Source organism: Panulirus ornatus, chromosome 46, assembly GCF_036320965.1.
Source record: "Panulirus ornatus isolate Po-2019 chromosome 46, ASM3632096v1, whole genome shotgun sequence".
Lineage (NCBI taxonomy): Eukaryota > Metazoa > Arthropoda > Malacostraca > Decapoda > Palinuridae > Panulirus > Panulirus ornatus.
This window is the reverse complement of record NC_092269.1, coordinates 29,805,540-29,830,842: the sequence shown is the minus strand read 5'-3', so window position 1 is coordinate 29,830,842 and position 25,303 is coordinate 29,805,540. Positions and strand designations below refer to the sequence as shown.

The window sequence follows — 25,303 nt, the reverse complement described above, 5'->3', positions numbered from 1 at the left end:
ATTTTCCAGCTTGGAATTATGCTTGACTTTAACGAAGAGCAAGACAGTGCCACCTCTTCTGTTTACTTTATCACTGTTCAATAGTTCATACAAAGAAATCTTTTAACACTAAAGGTTCAGATATGCAAATCATATCATAACTTTCTTCTACTTCAACTGTCTTTATCTCTGAATGTGTGTGTGTGTGTATTTGCATAATTTTGTACTTATATGACTGAGCATTAAAGACTTAGGGATATTATTATGCCTGATCCACACGCGCTGCTTTTTTACTAGATTTCTCAAGTAGATTCAAGGACAACCCGGCCACAACACTCAGTAGCTAGATCATGTCTGGTGTTGGCCATCTTCTCGTAAACATACCAGGTCAAAGGTACAATTACTCCAGCAGATTTATGAGCTCAAACTCCCTCCTGGGAACCGATCATTTACAGCCATTTATGAAAGACAACCCATTACTGATAAAGGAATATCCTATGTATGAGGGACACTTGAAATGTAGATTTAGTTACTGAATCGACTTCCAAGCTGGTTATATGCATTCAGAATCCTCTCCAGCCTCTGCTTTTGTATATGTGTGTATCTAAACGACACAGAGAACACTGTATCATCGTCAGCATCATCACAGGGCATCGTCTACCCCATCACCCACGTCCTCTGCCCTGGCACCTGTTGTTAAACAGTCAATTGTGATAAGGTTGACCAATCACACAACGCCTGCCAGTGGCTTTTAGGTTATCCAGCTTACCTACCAGCACCACTTGGCTCTCCTTGTCCTCCTACGTGACCCCCAAACCTTGAAAAAGAAACAATATCCTGTCGTTAATGGCGAGGGAGGCTCACATGTGAGAGAGGCTTTGCCCAACACCTCTCTCTCTCTCTCTCTCTCTCTCTCTCTCTCTCTCTCTCTCTCTCTCTCTCTCTCTCTCTCTCTCTCTCTCTCTCTCTCTCTCTCCTTATCCTCACTTCCTCATCTCCCCTTCCTTTCTGTCCCTCCCTCCTCTCCTTTCCTCCTCTCACCCACTCTCCCCGGCCTCTCCCACGGTGCCTGAGGACAATAAAGGTGATGATGAAGTCTGGTCGCTGAGAGTCAGCTGGTACCAACACAAGATCAATACCTACCTACCTACCTACCTACCTACCTACCTACCTACCTACCTACCTACTGAACGACCAACACAAGATCAATACCTACCTACCTACCTACCTACCTACCTACCTACCTACTGACCGACCAGCTTCACCTGCTGACTGACCAGCTTCACCTGCTGACCGACCAACACAAGATCAATACCTACCTACCTACCTACCTACTTACCTACTGACCGACCAGCTTCACCCACTGACCGACCAACTTCACCTACCGACCTACCAGCTTCACCTACTTACCTTACCTACTTACTTACTTACCTACCTACCTACCTACCTACCTACTTACCTACCAGCCTGCCTGCCTGTGTGCCTGAATACCTACCTACCTATCTACCTACCAACCAATGAACGAATCAACCAACCAACCTACCTATATACCTTCCAACCAACCAACCAACCAGCTTACCTACCTCACCTACCCACCTATCAAATAGAAAACGTAAAAGATGACTCTCTCTCTCTCTCTCTCTCTCTCTCTCTCTCTCTCTCTCTCTCTCTCTCTCTCTCTCTCTCTCTCTCTCTCTCTCCCAGGGACCGTCATATAATGGCTACCACTCCTTCCTTCGATGACCAGGGAGTGATACACAAAAAAGCGCCATCTATATTCTGTATACACACGGGCATCGCCAAATCACTCCAGCACACCTATTTATCAATATTACTCCTGGGAAATCAAGGGGGAGGCCACAGTCATCAGTCCCCACCTCTTAGTTAATGGGACTGGTCAGAGCTGTTCCAGATATCCCTCTTTATCAGTGTCCCAATAAGTCCCCATTAGCATAAGGTTGGGTCTGTTATTGTATAGAGAGGAATACAGACCCTTGGAGTACAACGGTGCAGCCCCTTGTGCACGACGGTACAATCCTTGAAGCGCGAGGGTCCGACCCCTGCAGCACGGCGGGCGGTTCGACCCTTGAGCACAAGGGGACGACCCTTGAGCACGATGGTACGACTATTGGGCATAATGGCATGGCCTTTAATCAAAGGCCGACCAGACCATATCAAGGCCGTACCACTTTGTTTAAGAGCCGTACCGTCGTACACAGTGACCGTACCGTCGTGCTCATGGACCGCACCATTTTGATCCAGGGTCGTACCGTCGTGATCAGAGACCATACCACTGTGCTCAGGAGGCCGTACCATCGTACTTTAGGGTCGTACCATCGTGCTTCAAGGTCGTATCTTCCTGCTCCAGGGTCGTACGTTTGTGCTCCAGGGTCGTACGTTTGTGCTCCAGGGTCGTACGTTTGTGCTCAAGGGGGTCGTACCTTCGTGCTCAAGGGTCGTACCGCCGTGGTCCAGGTCGCCGTACCGTTGTACTTCAGGGGTCGTGCCGTCGTACTTCAGGGTCGTACCGCCGTGCTGCAGGGTCGTTCCGTCGTGCTGCAGGGTCGTACCGTCGTGCTGGGAGGGGGGTTAAGTGACGTATATGATGTGCGATGCCGTCAGTATTAGCATGTTAATGAATGTGTTTGTGGCGAGGAAGGTCGTGGTTTATCTATGTAGGGTTAAGGGCATCACCGGCCCGCGCCACACTGTATCTGTTTACCTTTATAAGGGCGTTGTGATGGCCGAAGATAAATCACTCAGTGTGTAATGTCTGTCCTCCATTACTCTCTCTCTCTCTTTCTCTCTCTCTCGTGTGCCAAGCAAGGGCGCCTCTCCTCCTCCCCTTCCTCCCTCTCTCACCCAGGTGGGACTCGCCAGATGGTGCAAGGCAGGCGTTAAGCGCTCAGAAGCGCCCTCATATCTGAGACAAGAGCTGACGACGTAGTACAGGAAGTAATGTATCTACTCCAACCCTCCCCCAACTCCTTCCCCAAACACCCGCCCCTCTTACTTTCACCTTCACCCCACCCTAACACTTACCATTCTTCCTTCCACCCCCAACCCCTCAAGGTTTATATCATTAAGAGGGAGTTGGAGGAGGATTCAGTGTCTCGGCAGAGGTTGAGGGAGATGTATACAGTCGTTGATGTGTTGTTTGTGGATCAATCATGACCAATTGTGCTGTACGAGGAGGTTGAAGTGGTGGTTCGTTTACATTCGTGGGGCCAAATCCCATCCCCTCAACATCTCTTGAATTGTCCCTCTGGCCACAGAAACATTTACGTCTTCTAAAAACTGTCAGTAATCACGATTTCATGATTCAGGTCATCCCAGTCATCCAATAGTGTTGCATTATGCAAGTCTCCCTCCTCACGTCTTGTCTCACAAGTCCTTTGCTCAGATTATCAAGTGAGGATCTCTGGTTGCCTCGTCTTTGCATTCATCTTTCCCCCGTCGACGTTGTCACACTGGTTGAGAAACTTGAAAGTCATGATCAAGTCACCCACTACTTCTCTCTCCTCCACAGTGGATAGATGGATGACCTCCTACCTTCTCCATCGTCCTCCTCCTGGCCCTATCTGTCAGGTCTGTGTGCTTCTGTTTAATACCGTGGCTAGACTCGAGCAGAATACTCAAACATGGGTAGAATTTGTGTCGTGAAATGCTAGTTCAACATTTCTGTATCATTTTACGTAAATGACTTCACTGGCGTAGCGGGTTAGCTCTCCTGACAGTGACGCATTCACGGGCCCACCAGAGTCGAGTGTATAGGTTCGAATCCTGGTACCGGCAGTCGGTCCATATTCATCCCAGCTGTTCATCCACCTCTAAGGGCTGGTCGATAAAAAGAGTATCTGGCTCAGGCTAAGATATATATATATATATATATATATATATATATATATATATATATATATATATATATATATATATATATATATATATATATATATATATATATATATATATATATATATATAAATATATATATATATATATATATATATATATATATATATATATATATATATATATATATATATATATATATATATATATATATATATATATATATATATATATATATATATATATATATATATTCTTCTTTCATACCATTCCCCATTTCCCGCCTCAGCGAGGTAGCGTTAAGAACAGAGGACTGGGCCTCTGAGGAAACATCCTCACCCGGCCCCCTTCTCTGTTCCTTCCTTTTGAAAAAAAAAAAAGAGAATGAGAGGGGAGGATTTCCAGCCCCCCGCTCCTTTCCCTTTTAGTCGCCTTCTACGACACGCAGGGAATACGTGGGAAGTATTCTTTCTCCCCTATCCCAGGGATATATATATATATATATATATATATATATATATATATATATATATATATATATATATATATATATATATATATATATATATATATATATGTATATTCATGATCAAGAATAGCACCAACACACAAGTACACAAAATCATACACACTCAACACACTCAAGCACGCCTGGACAGAGGTAGAGCCAGCAGGAATACAGTAGTTTCTCTCTCTCTCTCTCTCTCTCTCTCTCTCTCTCTCTCTCTCTCTCTCTCTCCCTCTCTCTCTCTCTCTCTCTCTCTCTCTCTCTCTCTCTCTCTCTCTCTCTCTCTCTCTCTCTATGTAGAGTAAAAAGCAAGTAATTACAGTTACCTAATTACGAAAAAAATGAGAAAAAAAGAAAATATACATCAGCACGCACAAAACATACAAACATGCAGACGTCTACACACACACACACACACACACACACACACACACACACACACAGACGCACCGAAGCGTACACACATATATACACAAACACACACCGAAGCGTACACACATATATACACAAACACACACCGAAGCGTACACACATATATACACAAACACACACCGAAGCGTACACACATATATACACAAACACACACCGAAGCATACACACATATATACACAAACACACACAGAAGCATACACACATATATACACAAACACACACCGAAGCGTACACACATATATACACAAACACACACCGAAGCATACACACATATATACACAAACACACACCGAAGCGTACATACATATATACACAAGCACACACCGAAGCGTACACACATATATACACAAACACACACTCTTGAATATGTATGTCCAGAGAATTATCATTTATGTGCTCCCGGCGCACAGTGAAGTACCGACTCCATCATGGCATTAATGAAAGTGATTTACCATTTGCATGATAATGGAGTGTGAGGGAGGTGGAGGCTGCAGGGAGCTGGCTTGTTTGCACCAGGAAGCTAGGGTGATGGAGGGAGTGATGGAGGGAAGGGACTGGGTAGGGGAGGAGGGAACTTTAGGTAAGCGAGGGAGGAAAGGAGGGAGCTTCCTTGTTTGCACCAGGAAGTCATGGAGAAAAGGGACTGAGGAGGGGAATAGAGGAGAGGAGTTGAAGTAAGAGAGGGATAGAAGGAGAGAGTAGGTGGATGGGTGATTGCAGAAGGGAGACAAAAATTGAGGTAAAATTGAGCAGTAGAATTGCCACCTGTATAACGTCAGTATTGCCACCCTGATATAGCCATGACTGAACCAACTTGCCACAATTCTTTTTTTTTTTTTTTGACTCTGCGAAGATTGCTGACGAGTTGTCCTCGGACGATGCTTCTGTCTCTACTGAGTTTTCAGCAGATGTTGCTGTTGAGGGAAGGAAGGCATATGTCCACCTCAATCTCCAAGACTCTTTTTTTTCTCTCTTTCTTCACTTAATTCACCGACTTTCCATTCCTGTTCCCAAGCCAATAAGGCAAGGGTTTGTAACATGTCGGACCTGGGAAAACTCTCCTCCTTGAAATCACAGTCAACTTTCATCTTTGACTGAAAGTTTTGCAAACATGTTGTTCGTGATTCGACGCTCACTTTCATCCAACGGAAGTGTGACAGCCTTTCCTCTTGGGCTCTGGGTAAATGTCATTCTCTAGCAACTTATTCTCCAGCTTTGGTTCATTCTTTTTGGTTTCCCCTCCCGCTATGGTATCAACTGTCCCTCCTACTGACACAATAAACTCTCCTCAGCTTTCTATTTATATAAACATCCAACTTGGATGACTCTGCCTTTCCCTCACTCCATGAAACACTTTTACCTTTCCTTACACCTTCCTTATAATCTCTTTTCGTACCGTCTCTAAAAAGTAAAGAATATTTTTCTCCTCTAGCTATAAGCCGATAGTATGGACCAGACGACGTGTCTCCTCGTGTTGTGCAGAACTGAGTTTCAGAACCTTGCACCTGAGCTTGCTCGTCTACCTCGCTGCTGGCTAAGGTCGAAAACCTTTTCCCCGTCTTGTAGACATAGGTTGGTAAAGCCTACCCCTCCATAAAAGGAGTGACGGTTTTAATCCTTATTTTCGTCTTATTTCCCTGACTTCAACAGTCTCCAAAGTTTGTACATCTAAACTCCCCAGCTCTCGCTTCTTTACCTACCCTGAGTCTCACAGTGTGGCGTTCCTAAGGTGTCATCCTCTGGCCATTTAATTTCTGGCCATCCCCACTGAGGCACTTTGTTGAGTCCTACATTGTGGTCCTTGATGTCTTGAAATCTTCTGGGGTCCAATCATTAGAACGACCCTCTTTTAAGAATCTCTTTCAAGTCTGTTCTCTCATATCTATCTTCCTCTCTAGCTAGTGCGTCTCTCTACAATCATCTATGGCTTTCTGCCTTCAAGAACATGGCTGGCTGCTTGTGTGCCCAGCCATTAGCTGAGCCACGTTATACTCAGCAAGCCACTACGTCACATGATATAACTGTGTGTAGACGTTGGCATGACAAGGGGTAGTGGACCTTTATGATCTCTATTTCTTTCCCTACACCGCTAAGCTTTGGAACTCCGACCTGGCCCTTTTCAAAGAAGTGGGTTTATCACTTCCTCCAGGATTGTGAGACTCCTCTCCTGCCTGTCCTTGATTCATGTGTGTTGCCTCTTGTTATGTTTGAGTCTTGGCCTCGATGAGGCTTAGGTGCGTGAGGCGATCCTTCAGCTGGTCTCTGCCTATGTGTACATACGACGACCACCTTTTGCCTTCAGATAAGACCAGGTATTTAGTGATCGTCTTATTTATCTATCTAGCTATCTGTCTATCTATCTATCCACTTATCTATCTATCTATATATGTATGTATGTATGTATGTATGTATGTATGTATGCATGTGAAGCGTCTGGGGTAAACCATGGAAAGCTGTGTAGGTATGTATATTTGCGTGTGTGGACGTGTGTATGTACATGTGTATGGGGGGGGGGGGGTTGGGCCATTTCTTTCGTCTGTTTCCTTGCGCTACCTCGCAAACGCGGGAGACAGCGACAAAGTATAAAAAAAAAAAAAAAAAAAAAAAAATATATATATATATATATATATATATATATATATATATATATATATATATATATATATATATATATATATATATATATATATATATATATATATATATATATATACATATATACATATGTGTGTGTATGTGTGTGTGTGTGGGTGTGTTGGTACAGGTGGCATAGGCTTCTCTCTCTCTCTCTCTCTCTCTCTCTCTCTCTCTCTCTCTCTCTCTCTCTCTCTCTCTCTCTCTCTCTCTCTCTCTCTCTCTCTCTCCCTTCACATCCATCCTTCGTCTATGTCATCTATTCTCCCCCTGCCTCCCAGTGGCTCCCCCCCCCCTCCTCCAGTGGTGTGAAACAGCCTGGTGGAGGAATTTCTCCCGGTTGCGTAAGGTAATATATTTCACCACCTTCCCTGACAGATCTGGGGAGAGGGGAGGGGAAAAAAAAAGAAGGACGGACCGACTCAAAAGTATCGGAAACAGATTGTGGTGAGATGATAGTTTAAGAGCCAGAAAAAGTCCCCCTCCCCCAACCCCCCACTCCCAACCTTTGTTCCCTCCTCCTCCTCCCCCTCCCCTCCCCTACCTTCTGGGGACAGGATGGATGTGTGTGTGTGTGTGTTTGTGTGTGTGTGTGTGTGTGTGTGTGTGTGTGTGTGTGTGTGTGTGTGTGTGTGTGTGTGTGTGTGTGTGTGTTACGGGGAGAGAGTTTTACACTTGCTTTGCCCCGACTCTTAACCTTCTATGTAAATACCATATCTTTATTCTTGTGTGTATACACACACACACACACACACACACACTCACACACACACACACACACACACACATATATATATATATATATATATATATATATATATATATATATATATATATATATATATATATATATATATATATATATATATATATATATATATATATATATATATATATGTATGACTCATGGTGAGGTGCCTGAGGATTGGCGGAATGCGTGCATAGTGCCATTGTACAAAGGCAAAGGGGATAAGAGTGAGTGCTCAAACTACAGAGGTATAAGTTTGTTGAGTATTCCTGGTAAATTATATGGGGAGGGTATTGATTGAGAGGGTGAAGGCATGTACAGAGCATCAGATTGGGGAAGAGCAGTGTGGTTTCAGAAGTGGTAGAGGATGTGTGGATCAGGTGTTTGCTTTGAAGAATGTATGTGAGAAATACTTAGAAAAGCAAATGGATTTGTATGTAGCATTTATGGATCTGGAGAAGGCATATGATAGAGTTGATAGAGATGCTCTGTGGAAGGTATTAAGAAAATATGGTGTGGGAGGAAAGTTGTTAGAAGCAGTGAAAAGTTTTTATCGAGGATGTAAGGCATGTGTACGTGTAGGAAGAGAGGAAAGTGATTGGTTCTCAGTGAATGTAGGTTTGCGGCAGGGGTGTGTGATGTCTCCATGGTTGTTTAATTTGTTTATGGATGGGGTTGTTAGGGAGGTAAATGCAAGAGTCTGGAAAGAGGGGCAAGTATGAAGTCTGTTGGGGATGAGAGAGCTTGGGAAGTGAGTCAGTTGTTGTTCGCTGATGATACAGCGCTGGTGGCTGATTCATGTGAGAAACTGCAGAAGCTGGTGACTGAGTTTGGTAAAGTGTGTGGAAGAAGAAAGTTAAGAGTAAATGTGAATAAGAGCAAGGTTATTAGGTACAGTAGGGTTAAGGGTCAAGTCAATTGGGAGGTGAGTTTGAATGGAGAAAAACTGGAGGAAGTGAAGTGTTTTAGATATCTGGGAGTGGATCTGGCAGCGGATGGAACCATGGAAGCGGAAGTGGATCATAGGGTGGGGGAGGGGACGAAAATTCTGGGGGCCTTGAAGAATGTGTGGAAGTCGAGAACATTATCTCGGAAAGCAAAAATGGGTATGTTTGAAGGAATAGTGGTTCCAACAATGTTGTATGGTTGCGAGGCGTGGGCTATGGATAGAGTTGTGCGCAGGAGGATGGATGTGCTGGAAATGAGATGTTTGAGGACAATGTGTGGTGTGAGGTGGTTTGATCGAGTGAGTAACGTAAGGGTAAGAGAGATGTGTGGAAATAAAAAGTGCGTGGTTGAGAGAGCAGAAGAGGGTGTTTTGAAGTGGTTTGGGCACATGGAGAGGATGAGTGAGGAAAGATTGACCAAGAGGATATATGTGTCGGAGGTGGAGGGAACAAGGAGAAGAGGGAGACCAAATTGGAGGTGGAAAGATGGAGTGAAAAAGATTTTGTGTGATCGGGGCCTGAACATGCAGGAGGGTGAAAGGAGGGCAAGGAATAGAGTGAATTGGAGCGATGTGGTATACCGGGGTTGACGTGCTGTCAGTGGATTGAATCAAGGCATGTGAAGCGTCTGGGGTAAGCCATGGAAAGCTGCGTGTGTGGACGTATGTATATACATGTGTATGGGGGGGGGGGGCCATTTCTTTCGTCTGTTTCCTTGCGCTACCTCGCAAACGCGGGAGACAGCGGCAAAGTATAATATAAATAAAAATATATATATATATATATATATATATATATATATATATATATATATATAAGTATACATATATATATATATATATATATATATATATATATATATATATATATATATATATATATATATATATATATATATATATATATATATATATATATATATATATATATATATATATATATATATATATATATATATATATATATATATATATATATATATGAAATATCTTTTCATGTCTGTTCCTTATATAATTCCATCTCTGTATAATGTCCTGCCAGTATACAGACCAGTCTATACAAATCTGGTCAAGGTCCCTCAGAGCATCCAATATCGCCCTAATATAAAATCCTTTACTCCTTATAATGTCCAATATATATTCATATACATTCTGAGATCCTAAACGTCGCTAAAGGCAAAGTTTATTTGATTCAATTTCCTCGGGTTTAGAGCAGGGTAAAGTTTATGTATATAGATATGAATTAATCCTTATTTTTATGCATATTTATGAAGATATGAATGTAAAATATACATGGAAGTCTTTGTCATGCATAACTCTGTTTCACCCAATCCTGGCTCAGCTTATATCAGCTTTATATAAGCCTGGCTCAGCTTATCTCCCAGCTTTATCTTAGCCTGGCTCAGCTTATATCAGCTTTATATAAGCCTGGCTCAGCTTATCTCCCAGCTTTATCTTAGCCTGGCTCAGCTTATATCAGCTTTATATAAGCCTGGCTCAGCTTATCTCCCAGCTTTATCTAAGCCTGGCTCAGCTAATCTCCCAGCTTTATCTAAGCCTGGTTTAGCTTATCTCCCAGCTTTATCTAAGCCTGGCTCAGCTTATCTCCCAGCTTTATCTTAGCCTGGCTCAGCTTATATCAGCTTTATATAAGCCTGGCTCAGCTTATCTCCCAGCTTTATATAAGCCTGGCTCAGCTAATCTCCCAGCTTTATCTAAGCCTGGTTTAGCTTATCTCCCAGCTTTATCTAAGCCTGGCTCAGCTAATCTCCCAGCTTTATCTAAGCCTGGTTTAGCTTATCTCCCAGCTTTATCTAAGCCTGGCTCAGCTAATCTCCCAGCTTTATCTAAGCCTGGTTTAGCTTATATCTCAGCTTTATTTAAGCCTGGCTCAGCTTGTCTCTTAGTTTTATCTATGCCTGGGTTTGCTTATCTCCCAGCTTTACTTAAGCCTGGCTCAGCTTATTTCTCAGCTTTATTTAAGCCTGGCTCAGCTTATCTCTCAGCTTGATTTATGCCTGGGTTTGCTTATCTCCAAGCTTTATCTAAGCCTAGCTCAACTGATCTCCCAGCTTTATTTAAGCCTGGCTCAGCTTATATCTCCCAGCTTTACTTAAGCCTTGATTGGTTTTTCCCCCAGCTTACTCAAACCTGTGTTGGTTCACACCCCAGCTTACTCAAACCTGTGTTGGTTCACACCCCAGCTTACTCAAGCTTGGGTTGGTTTATACCCTAGCTTCCTGAAGCCTAGGTTGGTTCATACCCCAGCTTACTTAAGCTTGGAATAGTTTATTTCACACTTTACTGAAACCTAAGGATTGGTTCATGGGTTAAACCTGAAATACAGACATCATACTGGGATAAAAAAGACACAGTAGAGATTATCATATCATCCCACGAATGTTAAACCCAGGAATTATACTGTAAATGATTCGAAAGCCATTCGTAAATGTCCACAGGACCCTCATGTAAATGTTCACGAATCCTACTGTAAATATTCAAAGATCCTACTGTAAATATTCATAAATCCTACTGTAAATTCCCACGAATTCTGATGTAAATAAGAACGAACCTTACCTTAGATTTTCACATACCTTGCCATAAATGCCCACGAATCCTCATGTAAATGATCACGAGTCTTGCTGTAAATGATCACGAACTGGTGGAAAATGTTCACGAACCCAGACGTAATTACTCACGAAAACTGCTGATTTGTACCATTTCAGTGGACACGAAATATCTGCGATGTCTTGAATGTGTGAACCACGAAAGTCCAGCTTCGTAGAATTTCCAAATGCCAGAAGGTCTCTCCTTCCATCCTCCTCCTCTCCCCTAACGTACCATAAGTACCTCGGTTCGAATCTTTGGAGCAGTGACACTTCTTCTGCCGTCCTCTGAGTGCCTTGGTTCGAGCCTCGAGGAGCGGTTGCCCACAAATCGAAGGGGTGACTGCAGAAAACAAGTGACAGTGTCTCAAGGAGGCACAGAACACCTCAGGCCAAGATGGGGGAGTGATTCTAAAGGAAAACAAAATAGTAGATAGCAATGTTGTGCAAATATTTCTTTTTTTAGATAGATATAATGCTAGCAAGCCGGATGGGAACACACACACACACACACACACACACACACACACACACACACACACACACACACACACACACACACACACACACTCACCTGAGACACTCCATCTTCAGCCAATGGTGTAAGAAACTGAAGGACCTGACTACTCTGGACCGCCAGACTTCCCCCCTCTCCTTCCCCTGCGTCAAGGCAATCAGCAGCTCAGCTTATGTACGACCAGTTCCCTCCCACCTCCCTACCAGCACATCGTCCAGCCCAAACATCCAGGTCGCACCACAGCCTCAATATACACCGCTCTGCCACACTGGTTGACTTGCGCAAGGAATTCTACCTTGAGCAAGCCAAGCCTCTCTCCCTCAAGTAAGACTTCATAACAGACCCACAATCTTCACTGGAAGGACCCACTGCCAGCATACGTCACCCAGCACACTCTCTAAACGTTCGCCATGTTTTATAAACACTGTCCTCGTCCAACTTCCGAGACTTTGCTCATTGGAAAGTAAACATCTTCACTGACTTCTTCAAAGCTTTTGACCCAGTCGAGAGGGTTATTCATAATGGCATCAAGATGAGGCAGTGCAGAATTCTCATGCCTTTGCTTGAGGATCTCCTGAGAGATGATAGACTGTGTGCTTCCGAGAGGCCACGTCCAGTCCATCAACTCTGGCGTCCAACAGGGCACAAAGATTGGACCCTTGTGCCTCCCTCATCCTCATAAACAGTAACGCAAAGGATGGACCAGCTCGATGGAAGTAAGAGGACGACCCCACCACTACCCTCGTCTTCAGCCAGAGCCATCATGACCACACACACCTCTCCAGGACTGGTCGACGACCAACCACATCACTGTCAACCAGACCAAGACCATAGTTGTTCCAGTCATGTCTCACCCACCCTCCTCTTGGTTGTTCAATGCAGTGCAGCCACCTACACTCCTACTAGGCCCCAGTCCCCTCCAGGTTGTTCAGTCCACCAAGCTTCCACTCCTGTCCCACCCACTACTGTCTCAATAGGTCCCCAGCTCCTTCCACATTATTCAATACACCAAGCCTCCAACCCTGTCCTACCCCCTACTGCGTCACTGGACCCCAGTCCCCTCCAGGTTGTTCAGTCCATAAGCTTCTCAGTGTCACTCCGGACGATAAACTAAGCTGGAGAGAACACATCAGCACCATCATTAAATCCTCCATCATTTGTCACTATATTCTCCGGAGACCCAAGAAACTAGGACAGCGCCACACCAGCCACTGAGAACATTTCAGGAAGCATTTCAGTGTTTATTCATAGATATGTCTGTTTAACACCCTTTACCCTTGTGGTAACCCTTATAGTCTTTATGTAAGTACGACCCTTGGGCGCTCTATCGTACGCCATCGTGTTCAAGGGGTCGTACCGACGCGTTCAAGGGCCACACCTTCGTGCTCCATCATTCCCAAGGATCGTACTCTTGTGATTGTAACGTCGTTTTCAAGGGTCGTACCGTCGTGTTCAAGGGTCGCACCGTCGTGCTCAAGGGTCGTATAGTCGTCAGGGGCGGCAGCCTACCAGACACGTCAGGTCGCCAACGGTCGTCCTGGGCAACATAGGGAAGATCCTACCACCCAGCAGCTGGAGATTGTGAAAGGGCAGAGGGAAAAAAAGAAAAGGGAAATTCTTACATGACATGGGTAGCAGTTTGTGGTCTCTCTGCTCCCTCTCATCTCAGCACCACTGTCACCCGAGGCTGAGACCCGCTTTACGACCTCACTAGACGACCCAGTAGTGGTGGGAGTTGATGTGTAAGGATTAAAGTCTCCCCTAGAAAAGGAGTTTGAAATTCTCTCTCCTTTTTTCTCCTCTCGAATTCGTGAGATGGACAGGATAACGGGAGGATTTTGGCCCAAAAATTCTCACTTTTCTTTGCTATGGATGATGAGATGAAGGACACAATGGACCTTTTATTGGTTTATGTCCACGATTGGCAATGTATCAAATGGGACTCTAATCCAACTTTTGGAGGCTTGGACCAGCTGTTTGAGCCCTGATTCAACTGTTGGAGCCATGGATCAACCAGTGGAGCCCTAATCCAACTGCTGGAGCCTTGGACCAGCTGTTTGAGCCCTGATTCAACTGCTAAAACCCTGATCCAACTGCTGGAGCCTTAATCCGACTGTTTGAGCCTTGGGCCAACCAGTGGAGCCCTAGACCAGTTAATGGAGCCCTAATGGAGCCTCATAACCCTCCGGTGCTCCAGTAACCTTTAATCATGTAAAATTTTTCGTTGTCATTTCCTGATTCTGACACAACCATCCATTGTCGACGCTTGGCTGGCTGGCTGGCTGGCTCCAGCCTCTACAACCCCATCACATCATAGGACCTCTCTCTCTCTCTCTCTCTCTCTCTCTCTCTCTCTCTCTCTCTCTCTCTCTCTCTCTCTCTCTCTCTCTCTCTCTCTCTCTCTCTCACACACACATACATACACACCTTACCTTTCTCTCTCTCTTCTCTTGCTTTTTGATACTTTTTCTTCCTTTCTTTCTTTCTTTTTCTTTCTTTAGTTCGTCCTTTCTTTGTTTTTTCTTTCTTTGATTCTTTCTCTCTTGCGGTACAAGACAGTAGCGAACGCCACTTCTCATCTCAAAGAAATATACTTTGAGCCACTGACCTCTAACCATCCACTAACTAACCCAAAAATAACTGCTGATATATTAGTCAACCAACAGAACGAAAAGCAAAGTTCAGTTTATCCCACAGTGACCTCTAACAATCGACAAACGGACTAACAATCCATTAACGACCCTAAGATCATTAACAAGCCATTACTCAGCCTGGCGAAGGTCAATAACAAACCACTAAATACAGCCACCTCATAACCACTAACGAACCACTTAGCAGCCAGCCAAAGACCACTAACCACATTACATGCCACTAACCAGTCAGCCTAAGACTATCAACCACTCCACAAACCACTTAAAAAACTAATGACCAGGTCATAAACCACTAACCAAGTCACAAACCACTAGAAACGCCACTAACCAAGCCACAAACCACTAACCACGTGCCCCTCTCTCCCCTATAGTGTGATACAATCACCAAGTCCTCCCCATGCCACTAACCACTAACCACGCCACAAACCACTAACCACGCGCCTCTCTCTCTCTCCCCTACAGTGTGACACAGCGGTGGGCACTAAGTTCTTACCACGCCACTAACCACTAACCACGCCACAAACCACTAACCATGTGCCTCTCTCTCTCTCCCCTACAGTGTGACACAGCGGTGGGCACTAAGTCCTTACCACGCCACTAACCACGCCACTAACCACAAACCATGTCACAAACCACTAACCACGTGCCTCTCTCTCTCTCCCCTACAGTGTGACACAGTGGTGGGCACTAAGTCCTTACCACGCCACTAACCACTAACCACGCCACAAACCACTAACCACGCGCCCCTCTCTCTCCCCTACAGTGTGACACAGCGGTGGGCACTAAGTCCTTACCACGCCACTAACCACGCCACTAACCACAAACCACGTCACAAACCACTAACCATGTGCCTCTCTCTCTCTCCCCTACAGTGTGACACAGCGGTGGGCACTAAGTCCTCACCACACCACTAACCACTAACCACGCCACAAACCACTAACCATGTGCCTCTCTCTCTCTCCCCTACAGTGTGACACAGCGGTGGGCACTAAGTCCTTCTTCGACATGATGGACGAGGAACCCAGGAAGGTGATGCTCTTCGGAGCAGCCTGCACCCACGTCACCAACCCTATAGCCAAGGCTGCCAAGCACTGGCACATCGTCCAGGTAAGGCCAAGGCTCTTGCAGGGGGCCACAAGGCTAGTCTTAAGGTCTGGAATGGTCATATGTAAGGGCTACGAGAGTAGTATTAAATGCTAGTAAGTCTAAGGCTTTGAGGATGATAATGTCGAGTGTTAAGTACAGGTAAGGCCAAGGCTCTTGCAGGGGCTACAAGGCTAGTCTTAAGGTCTGGAATGGTCATATGTAAGGGCTACGAGAGTAGTATTAAATGCTAGTAAGTCTAAGGCTTTGAGGATGATAATGTCGAGTGTTAAGTACAGGTAAGGCCAAGGCTCTTGCAGGGGCTACAAGGCTAGTCTTAAGGTCTGGAATGGTCATATGTAAGGGCTACGAGAGTAGTATTAAATGCTAGTAAGTCTAAGGCTTTGAGGATGATAATGTCGAGTGTTAAGTACAGGTAAGGCCAAGAGCTTAAGGGTTACAGGGCTGATATTAAGAGCTGGTAAGGGCGAGGGTTTTTAGAAATGCTTGTCTTTCGTGCCTGATAAGGCCAAGGGCCTAAGGGCTACAAGGTCAGCCATAGGAGCTAGTATCGTCAAGGACTTAAAAGGCCTAGTTATGATCAGAACTGAGGGATTACAACACTGGTTGTGCATCATCTAAGGAATTGTGGGAGGTTGTGGGAGGGAGGGAAGAGCAGTCATAACAGTACATGAGTCTGCCATGAGAGGGGGCGGGCGCTACAAGGCAAGCAGGTTACACAACAATGTACAACTGTTGGGGGAGAGTCTATGAAAAGAAAACGAGCGTCGTGAAGAATGTTAAGAACATGACCCGTTGCTTGGCGGATCTGGAACTAGTGATGTAGAGGTGACTGATGAACGAAAACTGAGTGACTGGTTACCAGAGGGAGGAGGAGCCACTGGGAGGGTTAGGGAAGGATGATGGAGGGATGTACGAGACGTCTTGCCCATATACAAGGGTCACAAGGTGGGTAGATGACGAGAGGAAACATCTTTCTTAAAAGAGAGTCACATGACGTCACCAGTGATCAAGATAATGGGCTGAACATCTGACCTTGGAACAGAGAAGGGGGCCAAGTGAGGATGTTCCCTCTGAGGCTCAGTCCTCTGTTCTTAACGCTACCTCGCTAACGCCGTAAATGGCGAATATGTATGAATGAAAGAACATATATATATGAATATATATATATATATATATATATATATATATATATATATATATATATATATATATATATGCATAATGAAATGACTCTCTTCTTCCTCTATCTGTCAAAACACCGTCTCTCTCTCTCTCTCTCTCTCTCTCTCTCTCTCTCTCTCTCTCTCTCTCTCTCTCTCTCTCTCTCTCTCTCTCTCTCTCTCTCTCTCTCTCTCTGTCTCTCTCTCTCTCTCTCTCTCTCTCTCCTCTCTCTCTCTCTCTCTCTCTCTCTCTCTCTCTGTCTCTCTGTCTCTCTCTCTCTCTCTCTCTCTCTCTCTCTCTCTCTCTCTCTCTCTCTCTGTCTCTCTCTCTCTCTCTCTCTCTCTCTCTCTCTCTCTCTCTCTCTCTCTCTCTCTGTCTCTCTCTCTCTCTCTCTCTCTCTTCTCACCCTGATAGAAAAAAGAAGGAAAAAAATAAATATGTGAGTCTCCATTTCAACGGAGCTCGGCCAGAGCGTTATTGCGTCTTGGGCCGGAAGTTCTGTGGCCTTCAGGAGAACATATCACACATTAACATCCATTTTGAGCGAAGGACACCGCTGTCAGCGTCGCCTACAGGCAGTTCCCTCCGGCTGGCGACGAGCCTCAATTGCTCAGGCCCTTGAGGGAGGGAGGATGAGGAGGAGGAGGAGGGGAAGGTTCCTCCTCTGCCAGCTGATGTTCACGATAACACACCACGGAGGCGAGGAGCTGGTGATCAGGATGGAGTTGGTGAGTGTTACACACACACACACACACACACACACACACACACACAACACACACACACACACAGAGGCACTACCGTACTCCTCCTGGTTGTGAAAAGTCACCTTAATCGAGCTAGTATCATCGGAGTACAATCTCATCGGAAAGAAAAGCTTCCCACCACTCCTGGGGTACACCACCCTCACCCTGCTACTGACTGTAGCGCAGCCTTAAAGGCAGCCGGAACCCCGTAGGGAGGGGTTCGTGTGGGGGGGGGTTTATAATTACGAGAGAGAGAGAGAGAGAGAGAGAGAGAGAGAGAGAGAGAGAGAGAGAGAGAGAGAGAGAGAGAGAGAGAGAGAGAGAGAGAGAGAGAGAGAGAGAGAGAGAGAGAGAGAGACAGGTCAGGCTCAGCGTGAAGAGAGTTTGGCAGAGATATTTCCAACATGATTAACGATGTTTGGACATGGCCGAGGCAAGCGTTGGCAGCAGTAACGAACTGAGGAAACTTGATGGAAGGGAGATGGGACGGGTGGCCTTGTGTGTGAGGTGGGTGAGTGGCAGGGGGTGTTGGCTAATGGGTAATGGGGTGGGGTGACTTGTGTGTGAGGTGGGTGAGTGGCAGGGGGTGTTGGCTAATGGGTAATGGGTTGGGGTGACTTGTGTGTGAGGTGGGAGAGTGGCAAGGGGTGTTGGCTATTGGGTAATGGGTTGGGGTGACGTGTGTGTGAGGTGGGAGAGTGGCAGGGGGTGTTGGCTATTGGGTAATGGGTTGGGGTGACGTGTGTGTGAGGTGGGAGAGTGTCAAGGGGTGTTGGCTATTGGGTAATGGGTTGGGGTGACGTGTGTGTGAGGTGGGTGAGTGGCAGGGGGTGTTGGCTAATAGGTAATGGGATAGGGGATAAGTGTGGACCATGGAAGAATGACATGGATGTTAGATAATGGCTAATGGAGTGGGAGCGACCCTTGACCCTTGTAAGATAAGACGAAGGCGTTGGGAGAGAGAAAACTTCATCTTTTAATCTGACTTAGCTGACAGGTAATATGAAGTAGCCATTAGACCCACTTGTCAACCATGCCAAGATAAATCTAAGACAGACGATGATCCTCAGTCATCAGAGCTGGTTAGCTTTTTGGTTGTTGGTAAACATAGCTTTTGGTTGTTGGTAAACATAGCTTTTTGGTTGTTGGTAAACATAGCTTTTGGTTGTTGGTAAACATAGCTTTTGGTTGTTGGTAAACATAGCTTTTGGTTGTTGGTAAACATAGCTTTTGGTTGTTGGTAAACATAGCTTTTGGTTGTTGGTAAACATAGCTTTTGGTTGTTGGTAAACATAGCTTCTGGTTGTTGGTAAACATAGCTTTTGGTTGTTGGTAAACATAGCTTTTTGGTTGTTGGTAAACATAGCTTTTGGTTGTTGGTAAACATAGCTTTTGGTTGTTGGTAAACATGAAGAGACACCAGACATCGTATCTGTGGTGAATGTGGTGGTCATTGGTTCAGCCTTCTTCTGGCAGTGGCAGAGGGGAGAGCCTGGCCCACCAGGGTGGAGGGACGGTCGGCCCACCAGCGAGGGGAGGGAGGGAGGTGATCCTAGCCCACCAGAGGGGAGGACCTAGCCCACCAGAGGAAGGCTTGACTCCTCTATCTCCTCAGCGACAGTAAAGTGTTTACCCACGTCTGTCTCTGGGTCACGTGACGCGCCTCAAGTGCCTTCAGCTGTTGGTCTAGGAGATCCTGCCAACCTCTTGACCTCTCTCCTCTTGCCCTCTTGGTCTTCTCGCCCAGGCCACCACCCTCTTGAACTTGGCCCTCCTCCTCCTCGTGGCCCAGTTCTATGGCCCTGCCACCCTCTTGAACTTGGCCCTCTTCCTCCTCTTGGCCCATGACCTCGTGGTCTAGTTCTATGGCCCCGCACCCTCTTGAACATGCCCCCTCCCCTTCCTCCTCTTGGCCCATAACCTCATGGTCTAGTTCTATGGCCCCGCACCTTCTTGAACATGGCCCCCCCCTCCTCCTCTTCGCCCCCCTCCTCTTGGCCCAGTTCTATGGCCCCGCACCCTCTTGAACCTGGCCCCCTTCCTCCTCTTGGCCCATGACCTCATGGCCCAGTTCTATGGCCTCGCACCCTCTTGAACCTGGCCCCCTTCCTCCTCTTGGCCCATGACCTCATGGCCCAGTTCTATGGCCCCGCACCCTCTTGAACTTGACCCCCCCCCTACACTTGGTCTATGACCTGGCTCTTATCCTATGGCCTTGAATTCCTGGAAGAGCTCCTATCGTATGGTCTTTACGCCAACGTGTCTGGTCTCTCGTCCCCCTGTATGAGATAGCCTACAGGTCTCAGCATGGTCTGCTCTGGTCTCTTGTCAGCTTTTGTTCAGTATGGGACATTGAACTTGTCTGGGTCTGGTCTCTTCTTGTTTATGGTCTATCTTACACCCTCAGGTTTGGCCTCTGTTGTCCTTTGTTTTGCTCGAGATCTTAGATCTTGCTGCTGTGTTTAGTCTCTCAATAACTCTCTCTCTCTCTCTCTCTCTCTCTCTCTCTCTCTCTCTCTCTCTCTCTCTCTCTCTCTCTCTCTCTCTCTCTCTCTCTCTCTCTCTCTCTCTCTCTCTCTCTCTCTCTTCTCTCTCTCTCAGCTGTGGTGTGTGTGTGTGTGTGTGTGTGTGTGTGTATCCCTCTCTTTCACCTCAACAGTAAGCTGGTGCCTTCTTCGGCACAACAGATACGTAGGCGGGTGTATACACAAACAGAGAGAAATTTTGGTAGACAGACAGACAGGTGTATAAGATATGCAGACAACCAGACATACAGAAAGACATACATGTATATAGACACGGACAGACAAATGGGGAGTTAGACAGATAAACAGACATGCAAACAGACAGAAACCAGTCATTTAGTCTGTCACTCAGACAGACAGACAGTCGACACAGACTAAGAAAGGGAACAGAACAACAGCAGTGAGCTGATGTTGTAGCAGACAGAAGACAGACATTCTGTCTCGACTTTCTGAGAGACAGATGGACGAGGGGGGTGTGAGATTCTACAGCTGGCAGCTATTATGGATCGCAGACGCTCCAGGATAATGAAGGCCGCGCCAGATGTTTACGTGGCTCGCGACTGTACTTAAAGGGAAGTAGGTAGAAACACAGACCACAGGGGGCCAGACAGACCACCACTACCCCCGAGGATCCAAACGAGGTAATATGGTCTTGAAGAAAGATGCAGTGCCCCTTGCCAGCGAGAGAGAGAGAGAGAGAGAGAGAGAGAGAGAGAGAGAGAGAGAGAGAGAGAGAGAGAGAGAGAGAGAGAGAGAGAGAGAGAGAGAGAGAGACGGAAGGAAGGAAGGCAGGAAGGAAGGAAGGAAGGAAGGGAGAGTCAGTTTGAATATTACATGAGGGAGAGAGGAAAGATTGTGAAGAGGGGCTCAAACTCCCCTATACACCAGCTGACAAAGAAGGTAATTAGCGTCCGTTCATTAGTTCTAATTATTTGCTCAACTAACACATGGTGATGAAAGGGTTTGTTGATAAAGGAGAGGCCCCTTAGTATCTCACCATACTCGATGTTTACCACTCCCTCGCCTATAAACACTGTATGGGCAACATGCAAACATCATTCTAAGAATGTTATTATTTCGTAAACATAATTGTAACCAGATTCATCTTGTTAACATGAAACATCATCTCGATGATGATGATATCATCATGTTTACATCACTCAAGCATCGCTCTAACATTATTAACACCAGCTAGGCATCATGTTAACATCACTCAAACATCACTCTAACATTATTAACACTATCTAAGTATCATGTTAACATTATTCAAATATCACACCATCTAAACATCATATTTCGTACAAAACATCATTTTTACGTAAGTTTAACATTGTTTCATTATCATTCTAGTATTATGGGAGATGATGTTTAATAATTCAACCATGAAATATGACATTATCAAAACAATGGTGTAATTGAAACATTTCAACAACCCTGAAAAGCAATTCAAATATTAACATCACACTAGCATTCTAACATCATGTAAACATTACATTAAAAGCGTTCAAACATCATACTTTCATTCTAGCATCATTCACATATGCTTTTAACATAGTCGTGAATACTAACATCATACAAACTTCATCCATACAATAGAACATTTTCTAAACATCACTCGGATATGATTCAAACATCACATTACCATCCTATAACATCTTATAAACATCAGTGGGACATGATTTCTCATGATCATCTTGTATTCATGTTACTAACCATTTAAACATCACGTTACCCTTTTTCTAAACATCCTTTTCAACATCGTCGGAAACATCCTGAGTGGTTTGTGTATCATCAGTGGATGTTGAGGTCCCTAACCAGCACACACTCAGGGTAGCCAACGTCATGGGTTTCATGTTTATGGGCCCCGCCAACACAATGGGTAACGGGCGAGCCATGAAGCATTGCCAACGCCAGGACGACTCTCTCTCTCTCTCTCTCTCTCTCTCTCTCTCTCTCTCTCTCTCTCTCTCTCTCTCTCTCTCTCTCTCTCTATCTCCTACCTATTTACCCTGCAGTATTCCTCCCCTGCTCATTATTTAGCGAGTATTATATTTCCCTTTCCCTGCACCCCTGGGGAGCTTAAGCACTTCCCACGCCCCCGTGCCCTCTCCGCCCCACGCCCCTCCTCTGCGGATCTTGTGTTCTCCCCTCTCCCCAATCCCAGGGGAGCTTACCTGCAGCCCCCCAACACGAAATCATAAGAGTCAACATGACTCTCTCTCTCTCTCTCTCTCTCTCTCTCTCTCTCTCTCTCTCTCTCTCTCTCTCTCTCTCTCTCTCTCTCTCTCTCTCTCTCTCTCTCTCTCTCTCGGCGCCTGCCTTTTCTCCCCGCGAGTTTTAACTTCAAAGTCAAACTCCCCAACTCTTTTTTTAGTTTCTTCCACCACCGTTCCCTCCACAGGCAAGGAGCGTTCATCCCTTGCTCACTCTCCCCACAGGTAAACTCCACACAACGCTATGTTTCTCCTACAATTGGATTCCCCGTGTTTTGCTTTCACAGCAGCTAAACTCCCCCTTCTTATGGCTCTGTCTTCTCCCGCAGGTAAGCTCCCCATACTGCAGATGTCTCCCCCACTCAGACTAGCTACCCCTGTAACGTGTCTCGTGTAAAGATCTCACCTCATTTTGGCCTTTTCCCAGATATTTTCGTTTGGTTTCCCAGCACTCGAAGTTTGCTCGCCTTGCCCACCTCTCGGTCTTCCTTTTTCAGCCACTTGCCCATCTTGGCCAGTTCTCTTCTCTCTTCCCTTCAGCTACTTTCCTCTTCTTCCCCCCCCCTCCCTACTTCTCTTGCCCGGCTCCCCATGTCCCACCAGTCACTTGCCCGCCCACCGCCGACCACACACTCAGCCACAGCCCATATATTTCTTTCTTGTCCTCGAGATGTCAGTGCCAGCCTACTCAGCCAATATTCTGATGATGTTTATGTCCTTGTTTCTCTCAGCTCTGACACACACACACACACACACACACACACACACACACACACACACACACACACACACACACACACACATTGTGCTGGCGATGTGTGTTCTGTTACGCTGGACAAACTACTCTTAGATGTTGTTCACGACGTCCCTGACAATGGAAGAAGACTGACGTCGTACCTGTCTTTTAAGAGAGGAGAAGTAGAGGAGGCGCTGAATTGCTGCAGACTCGTCCGTCTCCCTGACGAACGTGGACTGCGAAGTACTGGACAGAAGCAATCTGGAAGGAAATGTGTAACATTTTGCATAGGAGAATATACCAAGGTGCGAGGCAAGGTTAATGGGAAAGATGTGACGATCCTCCACTTAGATTTCAACGAGAGAGTGAGCTCCATTTTAGACAAAAGGGAGGGTGAGTGGGTCGTCTGTTCTTGACGTGCTGGAAAGCATTTGACACCGTGCCGTGCACAGGGTGATCTTACAAGCAAAAGATTCAGGGAGAAATGAAGGGTAAACTCTTTAGATGGTCAGGAGATGATCTCAGTGGAAGGGAAGAAATGACTTGTCAAAGGAACCTTGTCCAATTGGACTGAGGTCACGAGGCGTGCAGCAGGGATCCATCCTGGAATCGTTGCTCTTCTTGATCTACGTGAATGACTGAACAAGATGGATTCCATTCATACGTGAATATGTTTGCGGATGATGTCAAGGTTAGGAGAGAAGTGAGATGCAAGAGGGATTGCATCAGCCTACAAGGGGACCTAAACAACTCCAAAGTTGGTCTGATTTGTGGCTGAAGAAAATCGATCCGAGATAATGTAAAGAGACGAGGATGGGACAGAGTGAAGAAAAACCTGGATATGAATATTGTCGAGCAGGAGATGAGTTGCAGGAAATTGTGTGTGTGTGTGTAAGAGGATCTTGTGCGTGGATTTCGTCTCTGATTTGTCGTCATAGTCTCACCTTAGGAGAATGATAAAGAAGACAAACCATCTAACAAATATTGCAGTTGTATTGAGTTACATGGATAAGGAAATATTCAGTCAGGTCTTCTCATCCTATACTAGGTCGTGGCTGGTCACCACAGCTGCCAGAAGCACAAAGAACTAAAAGATAAAGTCCATGAAAGGGGAACAAAGACGCTACCAGAATTAACAATGATGGGATACAGGGTATAAGGTTAGAAAAATTGAATTTGTCCACGTTGGAAGAGAGAAAAGTATAGGGGTGACATGATCACGAACTTATAGTTCTTAAACCAGTTTGATGACGACGACACTGGATAGTCAGTCCCTCGCAAGACACAAGGATAGAAGAACCAGAATCCATGACATGAAATAATGCCAAAGAAAAACTTTTCGAGGAATATGTAAAAAAAAATCTGCTTTTATAGTACACTATGTGGCGGAGAGAAGGCATCAAGCGAGTCATGGGACCTTGCTGGTGGAGATCATCCAGAAGTTTACAAAGTTTTATGACTGTTGAGAAAGTTTAAGAGATGGAGGGGACAAGTGAGCAGTCCCCTCCCCGTACAAATGGGTAGTGACACGCACCCTTCCTGAGGCCATCACGAACCTTTCCACACACTCTTCGTAGTGTGTGTGTGTGTGTGTGTGTGTGTGTGTGTGTGTGTGTGTGTGTGTGTGTGTAAAAGCTGAAAGAGGAGAAATAGAGGAATACCGCAAGACAGAAGTCACCATCATTCACTAAACATTTCATTCTACTCTTTTTTTTCTCTCCTCCAAATCATTAATTCTTCACTTGAGACAATAGTAAATTTGTGACTTTGTACTATTTTTTTTGGAGTGGATTCAAAAGTAGCATTTGATCTTATCCCATTTATGGACAACAGGAAGTGTGACTGTCCCATTTATGGACACAACAGGTAAGTGTGACTGTCCCATTTGTGGACACAGGTAAGTGTGACTGTCCCGTTCTTGGACACATGGGTAACGTGTACC

At 45.5% G+C, this 25,303-nt stretch overlaps 1 protein-coding gene across 1 annotated transcript in view; it reads left to right on the top strand.

Moving 5' to 3' along the window:
• Positions 1-25,303, top strand: part of GABA-B-R2 (gamma-aminobutyric acid type B receptor subunit 2) — a 351,207-nt gene that overhangs the window by 143,137 nt on the left and 182,767 nt on the right. Inside the window, 1 exon segment of the mRNA XM_071688897.1 lies at positions 15,843-15,980. Coding sequence (XP_071544998.1) covers positions 15,843-15,980 — 138 coding nt within the window.